This window comes from Myotis brandtii, unplaced genomic scaffold (assembly GCF_000412655.1).
Source record: "Myotis brandtii unplaced genomic scaffold, ASM41265v1 scaffold82, whole genome shotgun sequence".
NCBI classification, from domain to species: domain Eukaryota; kingdom Metazoa; phylum Chordata; class Mammalia; order Chiroptera; family Vespertilionidae; genus Myotis; species Myotis brandtii.
In genome coordinates, this window is record NW_005371324.1 from 7,698,042 (window position 1) to 7,718,949 (window position 20,908).

At 35.7% G+C, this 20,908-nt stretch overlaps 1 protein-coding gene across 9 annotated transcripts in view; it reads right to left on the reverse strand.

The window, feature by feature from the left end:
• Window positions 1-2,219: 2,219 nt before the first annotated feature.
• Window positions 2,220-20,908, reverse strand: part of PPP1R12A (protein phosphatase 1, regulatory subunit 12A) — a 157,030-nt gene continuing 138,341 nt past the window's right edge. For 4 of the 9 annotated variants that reach the window (XM_014531645.1, XM_005884152.2, XM_005884153.2 and 1 more), the window contains 6 exons: window positions 18,109-18,125; window positions 16,318-16,453; window positions 14,286-14,390; window positions 11,364-11,411; window positions 7,125-7,175; window positions 2,220-4,656 (listed from right to left, as the gene is read on the reverse strand). In XM_014531645.1, the coding sequence (XP_014387131.1) occupies window positions 4,570-4,656; window positions 7,125-7,175; window positions 11,364-11,411; window positions 14,286-14,390; window positions 16,318-16,453; window positions 18,109-18,125 (444 nt within the window). In that variant the 3' untranslated portion in view covers window positions 2,220-4,569. The other 5 variants (XM_005884150.2, XR_001360178.1, XR_001360179.1 and 2 more) reach the window with 5 other exon arrangements.

Sequence of the window (20,908 nt, forward strand, 5' to 3'; positions counted from 1 at the left end):
TTCTTTTGCATATTGGTATGTGAAAATCTTTTACGAACTTATAATGGTCTGTCAGGTATAGTTAGAATTTATACCAGGGAGTCAACTGGCTGCTTGGGCAATAAGCCATTCATATTTAAGTCCCATTAAAGAGCAAGTGGTTTAGTGACAGTAGGCCCTAACTAGATGTGGGGGTGAGGATGGCGTATTAGAGGGGGGAAAAAAAAAAAAAACCAAGGAACACATTTCCCAAGGATAACCAAGTATTTTAAGCCTAAAATATAGACAAATAGGTGATTATGCAATTTCATGCAAATAAACCATCACACTGACACCGTGGGAAAAGTCCTCGATTAAGAACTGGCAATAAACAATAACCAACACTAAATTGGGTTAAGAGCTCTATTCTGTATGAGGCTTGGAAGAAAAAACACCAAGGAACACATTTCCCAAGGATAACCAAGTATTTTAAGCCTAAAATATAGACAAATAGGTGATTATGCAATTTCATGCAAATAAACCATCACACTGACACCGTGGGAAAAGTCCTCGATTAAGAACTGGCAATAAACAATAACCAACACTAAATTGGGTTAAGAGCTCTATTCTGTATGAGGCTTGGAATGTTGAACAGTTAATAATCTACAAATCTTAGCTTTCTCACATATAAAATGAAGATAGACTTTATCCAATCTGTTTTAAGGATCAAATAAGGTAGACTACTGAAATGGACTTGTATCCAAACAATTCTTCAAGAAAAATTGAGTGTAAGGAAGGGAAAGTAAATCTTTCTTTTCTATTCCCATTCTCTCAGTTCTACAAGGACAAAGTACAGACCCACAAGGACAAAATACAAACCCTACTAGCTGTGTATTACTCAGGGCAGAATCTACTTATATTGTTCATTTCTTCAAAATATTCCCCCTTCTTTCTCTTCAGCCTTTAAAAATGAAAATGTAGTAAATTTTTGTGACCTAGATGTTTACTAAAATGTAAGCAGTAAAAAGCTTGGATAACTTAGCTCAAAAAACCTTACACCTAATAAACTTTAGAAAACTTTCAATAAAATTATAATAAGATAGAATTATTTATGTGACCTGATTATAGAATCTTAAATTCTGACTCCTATGTTTTTATTTTGAATTCATTACTTTGTAATCTGGTCACTTTGTAGGCATGGGACAGCAATATGATTCTCTCCATACCACTTGCCTAAGAAAAAGACCACTCTGTTTAAATAGCACTCAAAAAACCTTTCCAAAATGTAAGTCAAGAAATTTAGTTATATATAGAATAAAATAGGAAAATAAATATTTCATTCTATACCCAATCCTCTCGACAGCAGCTCTTGTATGCACATTATCTCTGTTGAACATGCACATTCAAGGTACACAGAGACCACACACATACAACTTGGAACATCACAGAAAAGATTGCTTATCAGCCAGCTTTCATCTTTGCAACCAAAGATTTTCACGAGCAAGATATGACTAATGGGTAGTTAATTAACATGAGATTTGCTCTGTATTCTGCTTATATGAAAAAGTGAAGGACAACCCACAAGGCTGTTATATCCTATGGGAAATACATGATCCTAGTTTGAAGAAAATTTGGCACTCTGGATATTTTCTTCCTACAAGACTCAATGAGTATTGACACTGGGAATCATGACTATTTCAAATCAGCCAGGATTAAATCTTGAAGCAAGATAATACAGCCTAATGGATTAATGAATATCTACTTTGCTTTTTTATATGAATACTCTCCTAGAAAGTTCTATAGCTGCTTTTCATTTGGCTTTGAAGTATTGGCATGTGGAATTATTTTTTTATGGAGGACAGACAACTGTAAAAATCTATCATTCTGTGAGCATTGCACAGGGAAAGTACTGGGAAGTAAAAAGAAGAGAGTCCAATTCTCGTATTGATTTAAACACAGGCTTATTATAAATCCTCTACCAAAGTTCCCAACTGAAAGTGCCTCTTACCTAGTTATATGTGTTAGTAGATTGGGGTTGAACAAATCTAGGTTGGAAAATGATCTAATATTTTACATCTCAATGGAATATTATCTTTATCTGTATCTCAAGCCGATGCTTGCAGCTAAGAAAAAGCACAGGTTTAATTTAGAAGCCACCAAATGTTTATGCAAATGAAATATTGTGCTACAAAGCTGCTACCTTGAAACATTGTTAGCATTATTTTTTACCCACTTATCATAAAAAACTAGTTCTCAGATTCTGCATACAGACAGCTTTATGTAAAATATATAAACATTTGTCCAAATTGGTACACAGATTGCATAAACAAGGCAATTAAGACTGCATTTACAGATGTGCATGTACAATGTTATGCAAATTGTCACAATATTACAATTTCAAAAATTATTCAAATTGGAATCAAAGTAAAGCAATTAGTGAAAAAATACCCATGCAGAATTTAAATGTCTCAGAACAAAATTTAAAATGTCTCAGTAAAAGTTCACACATTTAAAATAGTTTTATTCATTTTATTTGTATATGTCAAAATACATTTTTATTTCCAAAATAGTGGGTTTTGCAACTAGTTTCATGCAGAAACAAGGTCTGCTCAATACTACCAATAAAATCAATATAGCACAGTAGCTGTTCAGTTTTAGATACAAAGAATAAATAACCTAAATACAAAACACTAAAATATTAGAAACATGTATTTAATCATTCTTCACAGGCACCCAAACTTCACAAATATAGTCCTTAGCATGCCTAACTGTTGTGCAACCAGAACATGTTGCAGTCACTCAAACTGATCAATTATCTGGATATTTTACGTCCATATAAGACCATGGAAATTCTCTATATTCAGACCCACCATTCATACAGTTCAAATATAACCAAAAATAAAATTCCCACAACTATCCTTGTACCTTTAAAAATCAAGAATCCTGAGCTTGGTAGTAAGAGCATAACCTTCTATCTTCATAAAACCAATCGAGAGAGAGGACATGAAATCCTGCTTACCAAAACACCTTTTCCCAACCCCAAAGTAATCTAAAATAGGCAGTAGAACACAATGACCTTTTAAAATGAAGGGGTACAAATTCACATTTGATATAGTATACAATACAATCAATATTACAATTAGCTACTATAAGCTTTACAATGTACAATTTATTCAAATGGCTGAACTGTTCAGTGGTTAAGGAGACAGTTATGTGCCTGAAAGATGTAATATTTTTTGCATGGTTTAATGAAAATATAAAAGCTATTTGTCCAAATAAAAGCCATCTCCATTATGTACTTGGTTTTACTTTTTTTTTTTTAAAGGCCACTGAAATGTATAAAATGGTCTGAACATCATGGTGGTATAGAAGTCAATGCCTCTTCACATGGCAATAACAGTGCATTTAACATTAACTCACGGTTAAGTCTGCAAATGATTTCATAGCATTACTTTGGCTAGCACAACAGTTTTAGACAGCACTCAGATAAATATCAGTATGTGAAATGTGAAGCAATTATCTTATGCAACTTTAATTATGGTTGAATACTATCAAAAACTGAAAATAAGAGTAAAAGCACTTTACAGTAGAAAACTTTTATAAAGATAGGGCTCCACATAATGTGTTACTTTTAAAGTCTTTATATCACATTGTTAGCAAATTCAGTTTTTAACACTATGATGGAGTAGCCTACTTTGCATTAACAGACATTTGAAATAAGAAATAGTCAAGCATGCCATGTGGTGTTCTAAAAATCAAAACAATACACTTATTTATATATACAGCATCACTCAGTACCTGCTAAAATGAATGTGAAGATTATAGAATCTAACATCTTGTACTACAGTAATAAAAAACAAACAAAAACAAAAAAGTGACCAATGAAGGCAGAAAACAGGACTTAAAAGAACCTAACCTCAACTGACTTTAAAGCATTCATATAAGAAATAAATGCAATATTGCACAAATAGTGAAAGCAAATGTTCCACCAAGCAGTTCAGTTCCAGGTGGGACACAACACAGCATCCGCCTAATACATGAGCCTAATACATGACAATGACCTCAGAAGAGCAAGTGTTCTTTTCTGTAAGTGAAAAAGCCGTGAAAACATAGAAAAGTCTGCCACATGAAGCATTACAAGGAAAAACATACAAACCCAAACTTAGATGTAAAGCAAAAAAAATTTAAATATCGAAAAACTGGAAACGGTGGCACATCAAAAATGTTGAATAACTGTCTTCTGTGAGAGCTGCAAGTTTTTGTTGACACAAAAGTATTTATGTACAACTAAGGCTTACTGGTTAAATATCTGAGGCATATCTGGCCTTGAACACTTTCCTTATATGCTGGAGCTGTAAACAAGTTTTCTCAGTCTTTAAAAAAAATCTTCTCAGCAGCTGCATTAACATGAAACAATGGTCTTGATACAAGAAGAAAAAAAAAAAAAAAACAAACCCAGAAAATTTAAACAAAACTCCAAGATAAGAGGGCATTTGGCAGGATATCCAGAAATGACAGTCTCCAAAGACTCTTTCCAGGTTTCCAGTGACTGTCAATTATGGTCCACTGGGTTACTAATATGTGCAATTCCATTATTTGCTGCTTTTTATTTTATTTGGAAAGTTTGCTTATAACTCTGATCAAGGCCCCATTTTCGTCCTTTAGCCTCTGGTTGTCTGCTTTTAGGTCTGGTAACATCTATGAGGGGAAAAATGAAGAAAAAGTTTTTCCTCAGTAAAAAATATAAAATATTATTCTTAATAAATGTTATATTTTCACCACAAGACACATGAACAAGCTTTGTCAGTTATATATTTTCCTAGTGGCTAAAACATATAGCAGGAAGAAAAAAAAAACCAACCCCCAACTTGTGAAGCTCATTAGTTGAATAAATGATGGAATGAACAGCTTATTCTCCCAAAGTTATCAGTTAAAATGTACTAAGTCACTTGATATTATGACCCACAAGCACACCATATTAGAACAGCCAGGAAAAAGGAAGCCTGTTTTTGTTAGGCTAAAATGGAGCTGAAAGGGAGCTCCTTTTAAGAGTTCCTGTCAGTATTAAACCAAGGCTTTTTGCTCAATTTACTTCAGAGCTCAAACCATAACACTTACATATTTCACAAGAAAATCATCATATTTGGGAAAGATTTGAGGGAGTTAGACTTGTTCTAAATTTTTAAAATTCTTTAAAGGATTCGTATATGGTACTAAGTTTAAGTGCCTAGTACAATGTCCGAAACTAGGTGCTCATTAAATGACAACAAAGCAATTATTACTATTATGAGATAGAATAAAATAACATATAAGCAAAAGTAGTAAGCCTGTATTTATAAAAATGTTCAAGAATAGAAAAATAACCAGTTATTTGGAGCAAACAGAGAAACACACCCTCACATTCTCAAAATAAAGCAAATCCATTTTCCGTTTTGCAGAAAACTGAACGAGAGGGTGAAAATATTGTAAGTGACATGGATTTTCCACCAAGTAGAATGATTTAAATTACATGTGCTCTGCTAGATTTGCTAGGAAATGAAACAGCTTATATTTTGGACATTAAAGCATACTTTTTAAGATATTTAGCAAAATATAAGCAAAATTTATATGAAAAGTTAAATTTTATGTGGACCCAACCAATTCTTACCTGTGTTCGAAATGTATGAATATAAAATACAGTAATCTGAAGTTTATGTATGAAGTTTATGTATTAAGAGAACTAAGTGAATATTAAGATGGCCCTTACTGAAAGTGACATTTTGGAAAACAGATGATGCATGCTTAATCTTCATCTTCAACATATCTTATGTGTACAACACGTTACATTATGTTCCATTTTCTTTCTAGTTAAGAATTTGAAATATAACAGCCATATTTTTAAGCCCTAAAATATTTGTAGAGCCAAAATATGTACAAGCTTTGTGAAAGTGCAGACAAGTCTTTTACTTAAATTCCAAAATCATTCTCTAAGTTTACTGTAGTTTAAATATAGAATTAGTGACACTTTCTAACATTCTGAGAAGCCATGCATAATTAAGGTTATATGATAAGCTCCAGACAAAATGGCATTAATTTGTAAAAGTGAACTCAAGACACGCTTACTAATACAAAAACACCTGCCTGGCTCTACCAAGAAGAAATGATGAAACTATAAATTTAGGTTCACAGACTGCAGTTTCCTACACAACCCTGAGCGCTTGGCTACCACTCTTGTCAAGGCCCTATTCTCAGTCAGCAGTCGTTCATTTAACTCTCTCAGAGTTTGAATTTGCTTTATTTGATGCAGGTTCTGCAGGAATCAGAACATAAAAGAAATAAAAATAAAAAATAAGAAAATGGAAAAGAGTACAATAAAAACATAAAGAATCACAGACAATGAATATAAGAAAAAATTAATTCTTAAAAAATATTCCATGAGCTCTACAAAGATATACAGTGTAGTCCTAAAATTCCATATCAAACAAAATACATAAGCAAATAAAATCTAAAAAATTTGTCTACAAAGGCACTCAATAATAATGTTCTATAAAGTAATCAAATAATTTAATACTAAAACACTTAAATCTTGAAATTCTAGTTCTATGGGCCCAACTTCCTATTCATTAGTTTCTAATTCATAGTGTGAAAGAGATATTTTATGCAAGACAATGTGATAAGAGTTAATGAATTAACTATGCTGTTTTTTCTTTTTCTGCAAAGAGTGTTCCTCCCAACATTCAAAACAAATAGTTATTTCCATAGGAAATGCAGAATTTGATAAAATATAGCTCTGCTTGTCTACTATTTTAATATCCTTTATTTTCAAAGGAGAATATTTTTATATTGAAACGTCTCCACCATTTATTCTCCAAGAAACAGAGCATGTGAATGTGAAGAACAAATAATGAATCCCAAATCTTATAGTCGTTATTGTCTAATATGTTCTGTACCTGAACATCAAAAGTTCCACAAAAATTGATTAACAAAAAGATATATGTGTTAAGTACTTTTCTAGTCCACCTACGACCTGGATTTAGGAAGAAAGAGAAGCTTGGATATAGATAAAATCACAAATTGCATAAACAGCCTTGAGAACAATTACTGTGAACATAACACCTATAACAGTACTATAAAATTTGAGTTCCTAAACAGCACTATGTCTCATAAGTAGCATGGTTTATACTTACTTTGAGCTCTTCTTCCATTTCAGATATTCTTCTTTCTAGAGCTCTTCGTTCCTAGGTCAATTTAAAAGAACAATATTAAGTATATAATAATTATATTCTTATGTTCTCTTCTAAATTGTGAAATAGTGCCACTTGAGAATCAAAAATCAAATCAGGAGCAGTGTAGAAAAAGGTGTGATGCCAGTGATGTGTAAAGAGCTTTCCAATATTTGAGAAAGAAATATGAAAGTCATTATTTGCATTACTTTCTATAAGCTCTTTCTTTAAAGCTTTGACTTTCTGGTAAGATGCTACATAACATCTTCAAACTATTTTAGCTCACGTAAAATGCAAGGATAGAGTAAACCAATACTGAAGACTTAGGATTGTATAGGAAAAAAACAAAAACAAAAAACTCACACAAAGATGCAATTATTCTACAGTGTTAGAAGCAGAAAAGCAAGAAGCAAACGTGCCTAAAATACTTGTACTTTAAAATTTCCATAGGATTTAAGAGAAGTTCATCTCTTCCACCCAAATTATTTACTAGCCATTATTTACCCAATTGACTTCATAGCTTATTCAGTTGATACTGTGTAGCATTAATGCAGTGAATCTAATGAAGAAGCAACTGCAGCATTTTATTTTACATTACCTTATTTCAAAGAGTGACAGGCAAAGGCAACAAACATTTTTGCAGTGTACTGTTTTATACTCCCTCAAATAATAAGCATTCTAGGGTGTTATGCAAAAAAGCAAGCAGCAATAATTAATGTGCTGTAAAACTTTGGTTAGGTCATACCGCCCAGAAGATACTGACTCTTGCCGGTCACCTTTCAGATACAAACCATTTAAATTTAGTTTAATTATAGCGAAACTACTTCTAAGACATTCTTTCCCAGATTAATAATTAATGTTCATATTTAGTGAAGCAGTACATTTACTGTAAATGTTAATATTTTTAAGGGTATGTAATTTAAAAAAATAAATGGAATCTTACTAGTTTGATAAGTACCATGTTATTCTATTATCAGCATGTTATTTTCATAAACAGACCTTTCTCCTAGTTAATAATACAGCTACGACAATTTATAAAAAACAATGAACTTCTCAAAATACTAGGACATATGTCATATTTAATTCTTATAAATTTTTGAAATACCAGAAATAGCATAATAGCATGTTTTCTCCTACTGATAAGTAATTGCCCCACCACCCTCAATTTTATTAGGTGACTTCAAGATTTTAACTACTTAGTGATAAAGACAAGAATACCATACTAAATTGCCTTGTTGCCCAACTGACAACCATAAAGTTATAGAAATTTCTTATGTCTGACAAATAAACTTACTAACATTAAAAATATGGTTATGAGAAAATGCATGTAAAGTGCTTACCCCAGAATCTGCACTTAAGAAAGTGCTGAAGGAGTGTTAGTAGTTATTATTAATACTATGACTGTCAATGTCTGTTAAATTGAGAATGAATTAGCTACTTCGTAACTTATCTGCATTTGACAGACAGAAGAGGTCAGGTGAGAATGTCAGAAAACAAAAATATGTATCGTATGCCTAAGCTTAGGATAAACAAAGGATAAACATAAAAATACCAGTTATCTCTCATGACAGGGTGATGGATGATTTTATTTTTTTCTTTTGCTAAATTTTTTGTAATAAATATATATTTTTGATTAAGTTATCTGCCTTTTCATCTCAACCATAATATGGATAACAGAGGAGTGGTTTTTATTTCTACATGTTAGATATAAAATTCAATAATAGTTCTATTGTGAAAGAATATAGTATTAAATTTAATAAAATAAGTGATTCAAATTTTAGCAATTAGTTATACAAATAGTTTACACACACACACACACACACACACACACACACACACATTTTTTTATTGACTGATTTGAGAGAGCGAGAAACATTGATTTGTTGTTCCATGTATTTGTGTAATCACTGGTTGACTCTTGTATGAGCCCTGACCAGGGATCAAACCTGCAACCTTAGTGCAATGGGACAATGCTCTAACCAACTAAGTCACTTGGTCAGGGCACCAAATTTTTTTTAAATGGTCTAGAACAGCGGTCGGCAAACTCATTAGTCAACAGAGCCAAAATCAACAGTACAAGGATTGAAATTTCTTTTGAGAGCCAAATTTTTTAAACTTAAACTATATAGGTAGGCACATTGTTATTAACTTAATTAGGGTAGTCCTAAGGCTTAGGAAGAGCCACACTCAAGGGGTCCAAGAGCCGCATGTGGCTCGCGAGCCGCAAGTTTGCCGACCACGGGTAGAACAGTGGTTCTCAACCTTCCTAATGCCGCGACCCTTTAATACAGTTCCTCATGTTGTGGTGACCCCCAACCATAAAATTATTTTCGTTGCTACTTCATAACTGTAATTTTGCTACTGTTATGAATCGTAATGTAAATATCTGATATGCAGGATGTATTTTCATTGTTACAAATTGAACATAATTAAAGCATAGTGATTAATCACAAAAACAATATGTAATTATATATGTGTTTTCCGATGGTCTTAGGCGACCCCTGTGAAAGGGTCGTTCGACCCCCAAAGGGGTCACGACCCACAGGTTGAGAACCGCTGGTCTAGAACAACCTTAGTTGATTTGGCTCAGTGGCCGCTAGAACATCAGCCTGCAGACTGAAGGGTCCTGGTTTCTATTCCAGTCAAGGGCATATACCTCGGTGGCAGGCTCAATCCCCTGCTCTGGTCATCCCCTGCCCTGGTTGGGGTGTGTGCAGGAGGCAACCAATCGATGTGTCTCTCTCACATGGATGTTTCTTTCGCTCTGTCTTTCCCCCTCCCTTCCACTCTCTCTAAAAATCAATGGAAAAATATACTTGGGCAAGGATTAACAACAACAAAATGGCCTAGAACATAATTTTTTAAAACTGCTGAAAGCATAATAAAACTAGTTATTTCAAGATACAATTTAGTAAATGGCACAGACACTAACAGACTTTGTTTATTTATGGACTCTGTATTTTAGTATCATTTCTCTCTCTCTTTTTTTAGTCAGAATGGTAAATTGGCTATTTTTAAAATGGAATGAGAGAAAATGTTTTTATATCAACTGCTTCTAATTATTTATTCTTTGATCTAGAGATCATAGATACCCAGGATGTAATTTCTTCTCTGCTTGAAACCTTACAAGTCACCACTCACTTGCATTATAGATACTCTTAGAGCACTTGTCCTTTAACTTTTGATCTTTTATACATTTTCAACTGCTCAGACTAAACTTGTAGAGTTATTCCTATGACCCTGAGCAATAAAAATAATAAACAGAGAGAAAAGAAAGTGAATATATTAGAGCCAGATAAAAAATTTAGAAAGATATAAAATGGCAAAAGAATTTCCTTATACAGTGGGGCCTTGACTTACGAGTTTAATTCGTTCTGAGACTGAGCTCGTTAAGGAGCTCGTTAAGGAGCTTGTTAACTCAAATTACTCTATCAACTCAATGCAAAAAATCGGCGGAGAGACAGCTGGTATCTCAAAAAACTTGTTAGTCGGGACACTCGTAAGTCAAGGCCCCACTGTAATCATTTTTTGTTTAAAATATTTTACTTAAGTAAAATACTTAAACTCAAAATGAAATAAATATTATTAAATTAACTTTTAAAAGAATTTGAAAATTTGATGCTCATTGAAGCTTTAAAAAAATTACTTCAAGAATGAAAGTATTTTAATTTTGCAAAGAATTAAACTAAATGTATGCATGATTACAATGTTTTCAGTATATTACTATAAAAATCAGAGATAAATGGCATCTCAAAAATATCAGATTCACTATCATAATGTGTGTTTACATTTCAGAATTAAGGCAATATATTTTTAATCAATTAAAAGAATAGTATGACAAATTAAGTCTTACTTAATAAGACAATTTCACACCTATAGATAACCCACAGACACCCAAAAGAAGGTAAGCTAGAAAACATTCTAATTCAATTTAAGAGTATTAATTTAAACTCATTAAAACTACCATCCACAAAAACTAAAGGGAAAAGAACTACTGTTGCTTACACAAAACAATAAAATGGGAAAATGATCTATAATAATAAAAGCATAATATGCTAATTAGTCCAGCGTCCTTCCAGACGGCCTTCAGGATGAAGCAGGGGCTGCGAGGGAAGCCGGTGCTGGCAGCTGGGGGAAGGAAGGCCTACTCTTGCATGAATTTCATGCATCGGGCCTCTAGTTTTCAATAAAATGGACACTTACCCTTTTTTCCATTTCCAATAGTGACCTATCAGTATATCTTTCTTGTCTCTGCAAGAAAAGTAAGAAATATATAAGGGATATAAGTGTAATGAAAAATAAACAGGGTGTGTGTGTCATTTCAGTTGTTTATTGTTATAAATCAAATTCAGAATTTCTATCATCATGAAACTGTTTCAGCTAATCCTTATTTCTTTCTGAAATTTAAATTTATATTTTAATTGCTAGAAATTTAAAACAAAGGCTAATATATATACCAGTTCAGAACATGAAATGAATCCTAAGAATGCTTAAAAGATTGAAGAATTAAATTACATTCAAAAGCACCTGGAATAAATCAGAAATAGATGGAACAATGCCATCAAGTAGACATTAAATAAGTTTTAGATAGAAAATTAGTATTTTATTGGGGATTTTTTTCCATATAACAACATTTTAGCAATTTTATGATTCATTTACCAATTTCTTAGGTTAAAAAATCAATTTTTGTTAATATTTCTGATAAATATTCTTGATGTTATATTAAAATCAGATTTAGTAAATGTGGTGAATTGACATTTGACAAAATTTATCAAACCAGTTTCTGGCCCTGACCAGTTTGGCTCAGTGGATAGAGCACCGGCCTGTGGACTCAAGGGTCCCAGGTTCGATTCCAGTCAAGGGCATGTACCTTGGTTGCGGGCACATACCCAGTAGGGAGTGTGCAGGAGGCAGCTGATTGATGTTTCTCTCTCATCGATGTTTCTAACTCTCTATCCCTCTCCCTTCCTCTCTGTAAAAAATCAATAAAATATATTTAAAACAACAACAACAACAACAACAAAACCCCAGTTTCTGGTAAGTTAACCTATTTCCCTCCCTTGGAGACTGTATATGGAGGAAGGTGGCTGAGCTAAGGCAGGATTCAAGGATTCTAGAGTCCATTGGCTAAATACTATCAAATACACCTAAACTTCAAGATTTTTAGAAGAATAATAGTTACCAAATCTCTAGACCTAAAGCTATTTTCAGAAAACTAGTTATATTTTCATGTACAGAGGCTCATTAAGCTACTAATGTAACCTGAAGAATGATGACATTCCAGTTTACTATGAAGCCTAAGGATAAGCCAGCAAGTTTTAACTTGTATAACATTCTAAGTTTTTGACGTGTCACTATGAAATGTGTTCATTTACTTCTCTGTGTATCTTTCCCGCCCCCCTACTTTTTCATTTTAAAAATATATATTTTTATTGATTTCAGAGAGAGAAGCATCAACGATGAAAGAGAATTATTGATCAGCTGCCACCTGCACATCCCACACTGGGGATTGAGCTCGGGCTTGTGCCCTGACAGGGAATTGAACCATGACCTCCTGGTTCATAGGTCAACGTTCAATCACTGAGCCACACCAGCTGGGCTCCCTCCCACTTTTAAAATTAAATTTATTGGGCTGATATTGGTTAATAACATTATATGAATTTCAATTCTATAATACATCAAATGTATATTGCTCACCACCCAAAATCTTGTCTCCTTCCGTCACCATGTATTTGACCTCATTTACTTCTAGTAAGCACCATACTTACCTGTGTCTAAAGTTTGTTCGCTTTGTTTGTTCTGTGTATCTTTACAGTAAAATCTCATTAATTAATAAAATCTGAAGAGCCTTCATAACCTCATAAGGTTAGCTTGGGCCCTAGAATTTTAGCGCAGCTTGCATTCTGCATAGACAATTGCTTTACAACATAATAATGGCTAACAGCAACAATAAAAAGTGGTAACAAGTACAAGTTCAACACAGAAAATTAATTTTAAAAATTATGAAAAAGATGAGTGTAAAAAAGGAGCCAAAGAAAGTATGTAGTATAATTTATCGAATTTTAATCAGTTTTCAAACTGGATTCTAAGAGTTGTACTGCAGAAATGTGCTTATGCTAAAAAATCCCATGTGAAATTTAAACAAGTTTGTTTTCTTAACAATGACAGGATCCCTTAGAGCCTTTGACATATAAATAGACCCTGTAAAATCTCTGAGATGTAGAATATATAGTATTTCCCAAGTTTCTTGGATCACAAAGCTTTTTTTTTTTTTTTTTTTTTGAAGTGGGGGCAGGAGGAGGAGAAGGGAATGTGCCTATTACTGTCTCCCAGGACTAGTGTTCCAAGAAAGAGCTTGGGAAACAATTCCTAGACCCTACACATCTTAGAACAAATGAACAAGGTTTTTACTTCTGCTTAGCTATCCCAATTTTCTTGTCTAAAATACTCTCCTCTAGGCTATTGCATAGAAGGAAGGCAAAATGAGTTATAACTACAATTATCTTCTTCCAGTATTACTATACTATATCATATCACCATTTTTTGAATAGGAAATATTTATAATGAATAAAAATTATTATAAAGAAATGTTATAACTTTAAGGAGATTCTGTATAGATGCTTTCAATGCCTTGCTACATTTGGTATTCTGGAAATAAGCACTTAAATCCTTCATGTGCAACATAAATATTAAAAGGCTTAAAAATATTTAGACCAGGGGTGGGCAAACTTTTTGACTCGAGGGCCACAATGGGTTCTTAAACTGGACCAGAGGGCCGGAACAAAAGCATGGATGGAGTGTTTGTGTGAACTAATATAAATTCAAAGTAAACATCATTACATAAAAGGGTACGGTCTTTTTTTTTTTTAGTTTTATTAGTTTGCCCACGGCTGATTTAGACTCTCCATTATGAGGCTATACTTCTAGATTTTCAATTCACTTTAAAAAAAGGTAGATAAAATGATCATTGAGCTGTATTATATTGTTTCTTTCTGACTAATAAATAAGCTATTATCAGTAACCAAACTTATGTTTAGAACACTAGAGAACACTGCAATGTAATCTTTTGGATAAAATAAATCACAACCATTGCCTATAGAGTAACGGAAGGAAAAAGGTTCAAACCTGGGTAGCCTTTTCCAACTGCAATTTAAGATCTGTCAGTTCCATGTTTGTATCATGTAGCTGTGCTTTCAGCTTTTCATTTTCAGCTAGAATTTGTTCATAAAGCTACAAAAATAAGAGAAGAAGAACAAATTACTTTTGTGCCCTAATAGTTTAATAACATTTCCTATTGATTACTTCACAATATTAAAACTTGTATAGAAAGATTAAGGTAACATGAGGTTTTAAAGGATACATTAAAATATATTTTAATGCTTTGTGGTTGCAATGCAGACAGTTTTGATTACACAGGTATATTTGTCCTACATAAACTCTTAGAAACTAACTCTAGTATTTAAAATAAAAGACAGCACTAAAAAGTGGGACTTCTGAGTATCCATTAAAGAAATTCAGTTTTCTGATAAAGAGGGACAGTAACTGCACAGTAATAGCTGGAGCTCTGGAGACACTGTGATTTTTATTAGTGGTCTATGAGCTTTTCTGCCTATCATGCCCTCTTCAATTCCTGACAGTGAGAAGTATCAGTTGCATTTATCATTGTATTTGTATTATTTTTACTAAAGTTAAAAGACAAGTGAAATATATCTTGAATACTCACAGAATGCCTGAATTTACTACTTCTTTTTCTCTCATCTCTACTACTACCACGAAAAATGGCAATAATATGCTCTTAGCTAAACTATTCTAATGCTAGACTTACTCTCCTGACCTCCATCTAATCTGTTTTGTATGTAGCAGCAAGTAAACTTTTCAAAATGACAATCTCAATTTTCATATACCAACCATTCCATTAACACCTCCATTTCATACATTAAAAACCCTCTAATGGCGTCCCAATGTTCTCAGTATAAGGATATCCTTAAAATAGCCTGTAAAGCACCATATGGTTTTTGTCCCAGCCTACACATCTAGTTGCAATCTCATACCACCATCCCTTCCGTTAACTAGCCCTAATGAAAATTTAACCACTTCAATGTATCACGTACCCTTCCACCATCAGGTCTATGTGCCTGCAGTTCACTCTCTCTGGAACACTTTTTTTCTCTCCCATTTTTGCCAGTTAACTACTAATCATCTTTCTGTTCTTTTGCTCCAGTTTCACTCCCTTAGGAAATCCATTGTCAGGCACTGACACTTTCCTTTATAGATTCATTTATAAAACTGTTTCCTTACTGTATAAAACTTTATATAACTTTGTTACACACTTTATAAAACTTTCAGAATACTTGTTTTAAGGTATACATACATTAGTATGATTGTAATGTCTGTCTCTCCCAATACATGGAAGATACCCATACAAGCAGGGACAATATCTCCATCTACATTGCCCATGAGTGGAAGTTCACTCCTGTAACACAGTTCAGTGTTCACTTCTTTACTGAAAAAAAGAAAAGTGACTGAATCTTATTCATAATGAAAACTAACCTTTCTGGTTTGGCTTGTAAGAAAGTGGGTAATTCAAACAGCTGCCAAATACCTGGGAACATATACAAATTCTACAAGCCTTCTTTTTTCCCAACATACTTCATCAGGTTTATTCCAAGCTCATAATATGAAGAATTGTGACAGTCAGAATCCTCGATTATTGACTTTCCATTTATTTCTTAATTACTTCCCCCTTAATCATTAACAGCAGTTGAGCTACCACAGTTTTTGACTTACTAGGAAAAACTATATTCTCCTAGCAAAAGTTGCATTCTTTGGCTGCTTCCTAGTAACAAATAAAGAAGTGTGTGTACATGCTTGTATACACACACGCACACCCTGCCCCAAAGCCTCTTTTCAGCTAAGTCACAGTATCAGAGTTACTGGTCTGAGACACTTAAATGTAAAATAAAGTCTTGGGCACTTTCCCCTTTCCTTTAAAAAACAAACAAACAAATGAACAGCTATTTATATTCTACTTACCATTAATTGCTCCAAACTAAAAATTAGAGTAAGATATTGATTTCATTATGAGTTTCTAGGAATATCTCAACATATATATCTTAACAAACAGATTATTTTAAATTAAACTAAATAACCCAAGTACCTTTTTAAAGTCAGTTGAGTCATCCTTTTCTAGCCTGCTACTGTAAGGTTTTCTTTCTTCTAAGTAACTGTATGATCCAGAGCGACCCAGCAAGGAATCATACCGATCACTAGCTGACGTAGAACTGGTTTCATATCTTCAAAAGATGAGTTTAAGTCAAAATCTTTATTATAGGCTTTCACAACTTACATCAACACACATCCTACTATATATTAACTTGATAGTCCAAATAGTAGATAGCATTCTCCCTCATTTGTTATCTAATCAACTTTTATAATATACTAGAGGCCTGGTGCCGTGCATGGGTGGGATCCCTTGGCCTGGCCGGTTATCGGGGCCAATTGGGACCGGCCAGCTAGGAGGAGGGACCACAGGAGGCTGGCCGGCAGTGGGAGGTTGGCTGTGGAAATGCACGGACCACCAGGGGGCAGCTCCTGCATTGAGCGTCTGTGCCCTGGTGATCAGTGTGCATCATAGTGACCGGTCGTTTGGTTGACTGGTCGTAACAGTCGCTTAGGCTTTTATATATATAGATAATAAATGGGAAGTTATTTTTAATACTACTAATTTCCATTTTTGGGGGAAGAGATTCAATATTTCTATATCTAAAAGTCAAACCTGGTTTCACATTATGATAAATTATTTCAAAATTTTTAAATTGTACGTTTTTTTTTCACATTTTATCCTCTTTGAAATCAGAACATGGCTTACAACTAATGGCGTATTATAATTTAACTAGAGGCCTGATGCACGAAATTTGTGCAAGGGGCTCGGCCGCCGCCACCGCGGTGGCTGCCTTAGCCCCCGCCTGCCGTGGCTTTGTCCGGAAGGACGTCCGGTCTAATTAGCATATTACGCTTTTATTATTATAGACTAGAGGCCCGATGCACAAGATTCGTGCACTTGGGGGGGGGGGGATCCCTCAGCCCAGCCTGCGCCCTCTCACAGTCCGAGAGACCTTGGGGGATGTCCGACTGCCGGCTTAGGCCCGCTCCCCATGGCTGCCCTCGGCCCTTGCAGCCCTGGCTTCGCCCAGAAGGTCATTCGGCTGTCTGGTCTAGTTAGCATATTATGCTTTTATTATTATAGATTGGTAGCACTTTTCTTATTTTTAAAGTGGTATATAATTATGCTTTAAAATTATAACATTTTTTTATTTGATGAATTAATAACAGTCTATTCAAAGTGATGGATAATAGATCTGTAAATAAGAATTCTCTTCTTATCTGGTTCTGAATTCAGGGTACATTTTCTAATAATGCCTCTAAATTTCAACTCAATACAATCATCAGTACATAAAAACTTATTCCTGGTATTACAAGGCTTTGGATAACAATTATGGTAAGAAAAATGGAATGGAGATTAGATTCAAGGAAGTTCTCTAAAAAGATCAATAATTTTGAGCTAGATGACATTTTTTTAGTGTTTGCATGGCTTTCTTTTAAAAGCAAATATGAGAGAAGATTCTGAATACCTAATGAAATAAATTTCTGGTGGGTTTCATCAGACTCTGTTGTTAATAATGACATAGTCATTACTGAAGTAACTTAGGAAGCTTAGGAAAACTTAAAAGTTATCATTGTTGTAAAGATAAGAAAAATCGTGACTTACTGGGACTAAGAATTAGAAGTAAAGACTTTGACAAAGAACAGTTACTAGGTCATCTAAATTATGGATAGATTTTTACTACTCAAAATATTTTATCAACTTACAAAATCCATAAATATCTAGCCACATATTTTTTAGAGAAAATGAAAAGGAGAAGGTAGTAAAACAAAAGGTAAAACATACCTAGAAATGGAATCCGTCTAGAAAAAAGAAAAGAAAAACAGAGATACTAAATTTTATGCTTCATTAAAGTAACTTGTGGATTAATCAAGTAAATTTAACATAACATAAATACCATTTTCACACTATTAAACTAACATCTAATTACTATATCTGTTTTAACTTTAACATGGTTGTCCTTAGAAAGAAGTTCAACAATACAGTCACTGTATATTTTTACATGCACAATCCTATCTAATAAAGAGAAACATGGTAATTAGCCGTACCTCCGCTACCCTTCCCATAGGCTAATCAGGGCGATATGCAAATTAACTGCCAGCCAAGATGGCGGTTAACCGCCAACAAAGATGGCGGCTAATTTGCATACTGCAGGCAGGATGGGACAGCGCTATTCTGCCTGACCCGCCGCCATCCGGGCCTGCTCTCTGTGACCCTGATGGCGGGCAACCCCTGTGCTACCCGACCCAGGGCTGGCGGGCGTGACCCCAGCGATCCGCCACTGGCCAGGCCCCCAACCGGCTCTCCCTCGGGAGATCCGGCACTGGCAGGGACTGCTGCCCGTCAGCCAGTAGTCACGCCCCCAACCGGCCCTCCTGCCAGGGATGAGCAACCGGAGATCCCACAGCAGGAAAGGGGGGCCTGCAGCCAGCCCCCGTGTGTGCCTGTCCCTGGGTCGCCACCGCAATCCCACAGCAGGAAAGGGGGGCCTGCAGCCAGCCCCCGTGTGCGCCTGCCCCTGGGATTGCTGCAGAGATCACGGAGCAGGAAAGGGCAGCCTCTAGCCAGCCCCCCTGTGCGCCTGCCCGTGGGATCACTGCGGCGATCAAGGAGCAGGAAAGGGGGGCCTGCAGCCAGCCCCCGTGTGTGCCTGTCCCTGGGTCGCCACCGCAATCCCACAGCAGGAAAGGGGGGCCTGCAGCCAGCCCCCGTGTGTGCCTGTCCCTGGGTCGCCACCGCAATCCCACAGCAGGAAAGGGGGGCCTGCAGCCAGCCCCCGTGTGTGCCTGTCCCTGGGTCGCCACCGCAATCCCACAGCAGGAAAGGGGGGCCTGCAGCCAGCCCCCGTGTGTGCCTGTCCCTGGGTCGCCACCGCAATCCCACAGCAGGAAAGGGGGGCCTGCAGCCAGCCCCCATGTGCGCCTGCCCCCGGGTCGCCACAGCGATCACAGAACAGGATAGGGCAGCCTGCAGCCAGCCCCCGTGTGTGCCTGCCCGTGGGATCGACCCGGAGATCATGGAGCAGGAAAGGGCGGCCTCTAGCCAGCCCCCCTGTGCGCCTGCCTGCCCATGGGATTGCTCATGCGATCCCACAGCAGGATAGGGTGGCCTGCAGCCAGCCCCCCTGTGCGCCTGTCCCTGGGTAGCCCTGGTGATCCCACAGCAGGAAAGGGCGCCCCACCCTGGCCACAGCTCAAGGGAGAATACAACATGCAGTGGAGGCCAGGAGCCTGAGAGATCAACAGAGAGGGGCGCCTGCTCCAAGCCTCCAGGGTGTGGCTGTGGGCAGGCCCCCAGCAGACACACACACACACACACACACACACAAACACACACACACACACACGGGGACGCCTGCTCTGAGCCTCTGCTGCCAGACTGTGGCCATCAGTAGGACATCCACTGAGGGCTCCCGGACTGAGGGGCAGGTTTGGCTGAGGGAACCCATCCCCCAGTGCACGAATTTCGTGCACTGGGCCTCTAGTATTATATAATTACATTGGGCAATTTATGGTCAATTTTTTGTGAATTCCTACAAATTCCACCATATATTATTTTTTTAAATAGAAAAAAAAATAGACCAAGACACATATCCATTACTGTACCCACTCAGCAGGAAAAAAATAACATACTTTCATTAAAAAATGTTAAGTTTACTATGTGCTAATTCAAACAACTACTTTTCTCATTTTTCTATTTTTGAGGCAATGACATGAGAAACAAACAAATGAATACCTAAGGTATTTTATATATAACAGTATATACATATTTCATTTAAAATTTACTTTCTTGAAAACCCAGCTATATGTCCTTTAAAGTTTAGAAATTAGAGGTAGAAAATCATAATTATTTAAAAAATTTCCAAACAAGTGGTATGCTATATTGAAGTTCCAATAACTCTTCTTATCTAAGTTGTGTAATAATAGTACAAAAATAATCTTACTGAGTTTGGCCGGTGTGGCTTAGTGGTTGTGGGCTGGATCCACAGTAGGGGCCATGCAGGAGGCAGCCAATCAATGATTCTCTCTCATCATTGATGTTTCTATCTCCTTCTCCCTCTCCCTTCCTCTCAAAAATCAACAAAAATATTTGTATTTTCCTATTACATTTATCTTCGACTGCACCGTAACATTATTGGTTCCTTTGGGACTGTTTGAATTCTAATTCACAGACTAAGAATGTCTTACTAAGTTGTATTTAATTTTTTTTGCAAAACCAATTTTTCATTTGTTTCCTATTTTCTTTTCTTTTTTAAAAAATATTTTTTATTGATTTCAGAGAGGAAGGCAAAGGAAGAGAGATAGATAGAAACATCAATGATGAGAGAATAATTGATAGGCTGCCTCCTGCATGCCCTCTACTGGGGATTGAACCCGCAACCTGGGCATGTGTCCTTGGCTGGAATCAAACCTGGGACCCTTCAGTCCGCAGACTGATGCTCTATCCACTGAGCCAAACCGGCTAGGGTACTTGTTTCCCATTTTCTTTTTTTTCTTTTTTTATTTATTTTTATTTTTTTTAATTAAATCTTTATTGTTCAGATTATTACATTTGTTCCTCTTTTTTTCCCCCCATAACTCCCCTC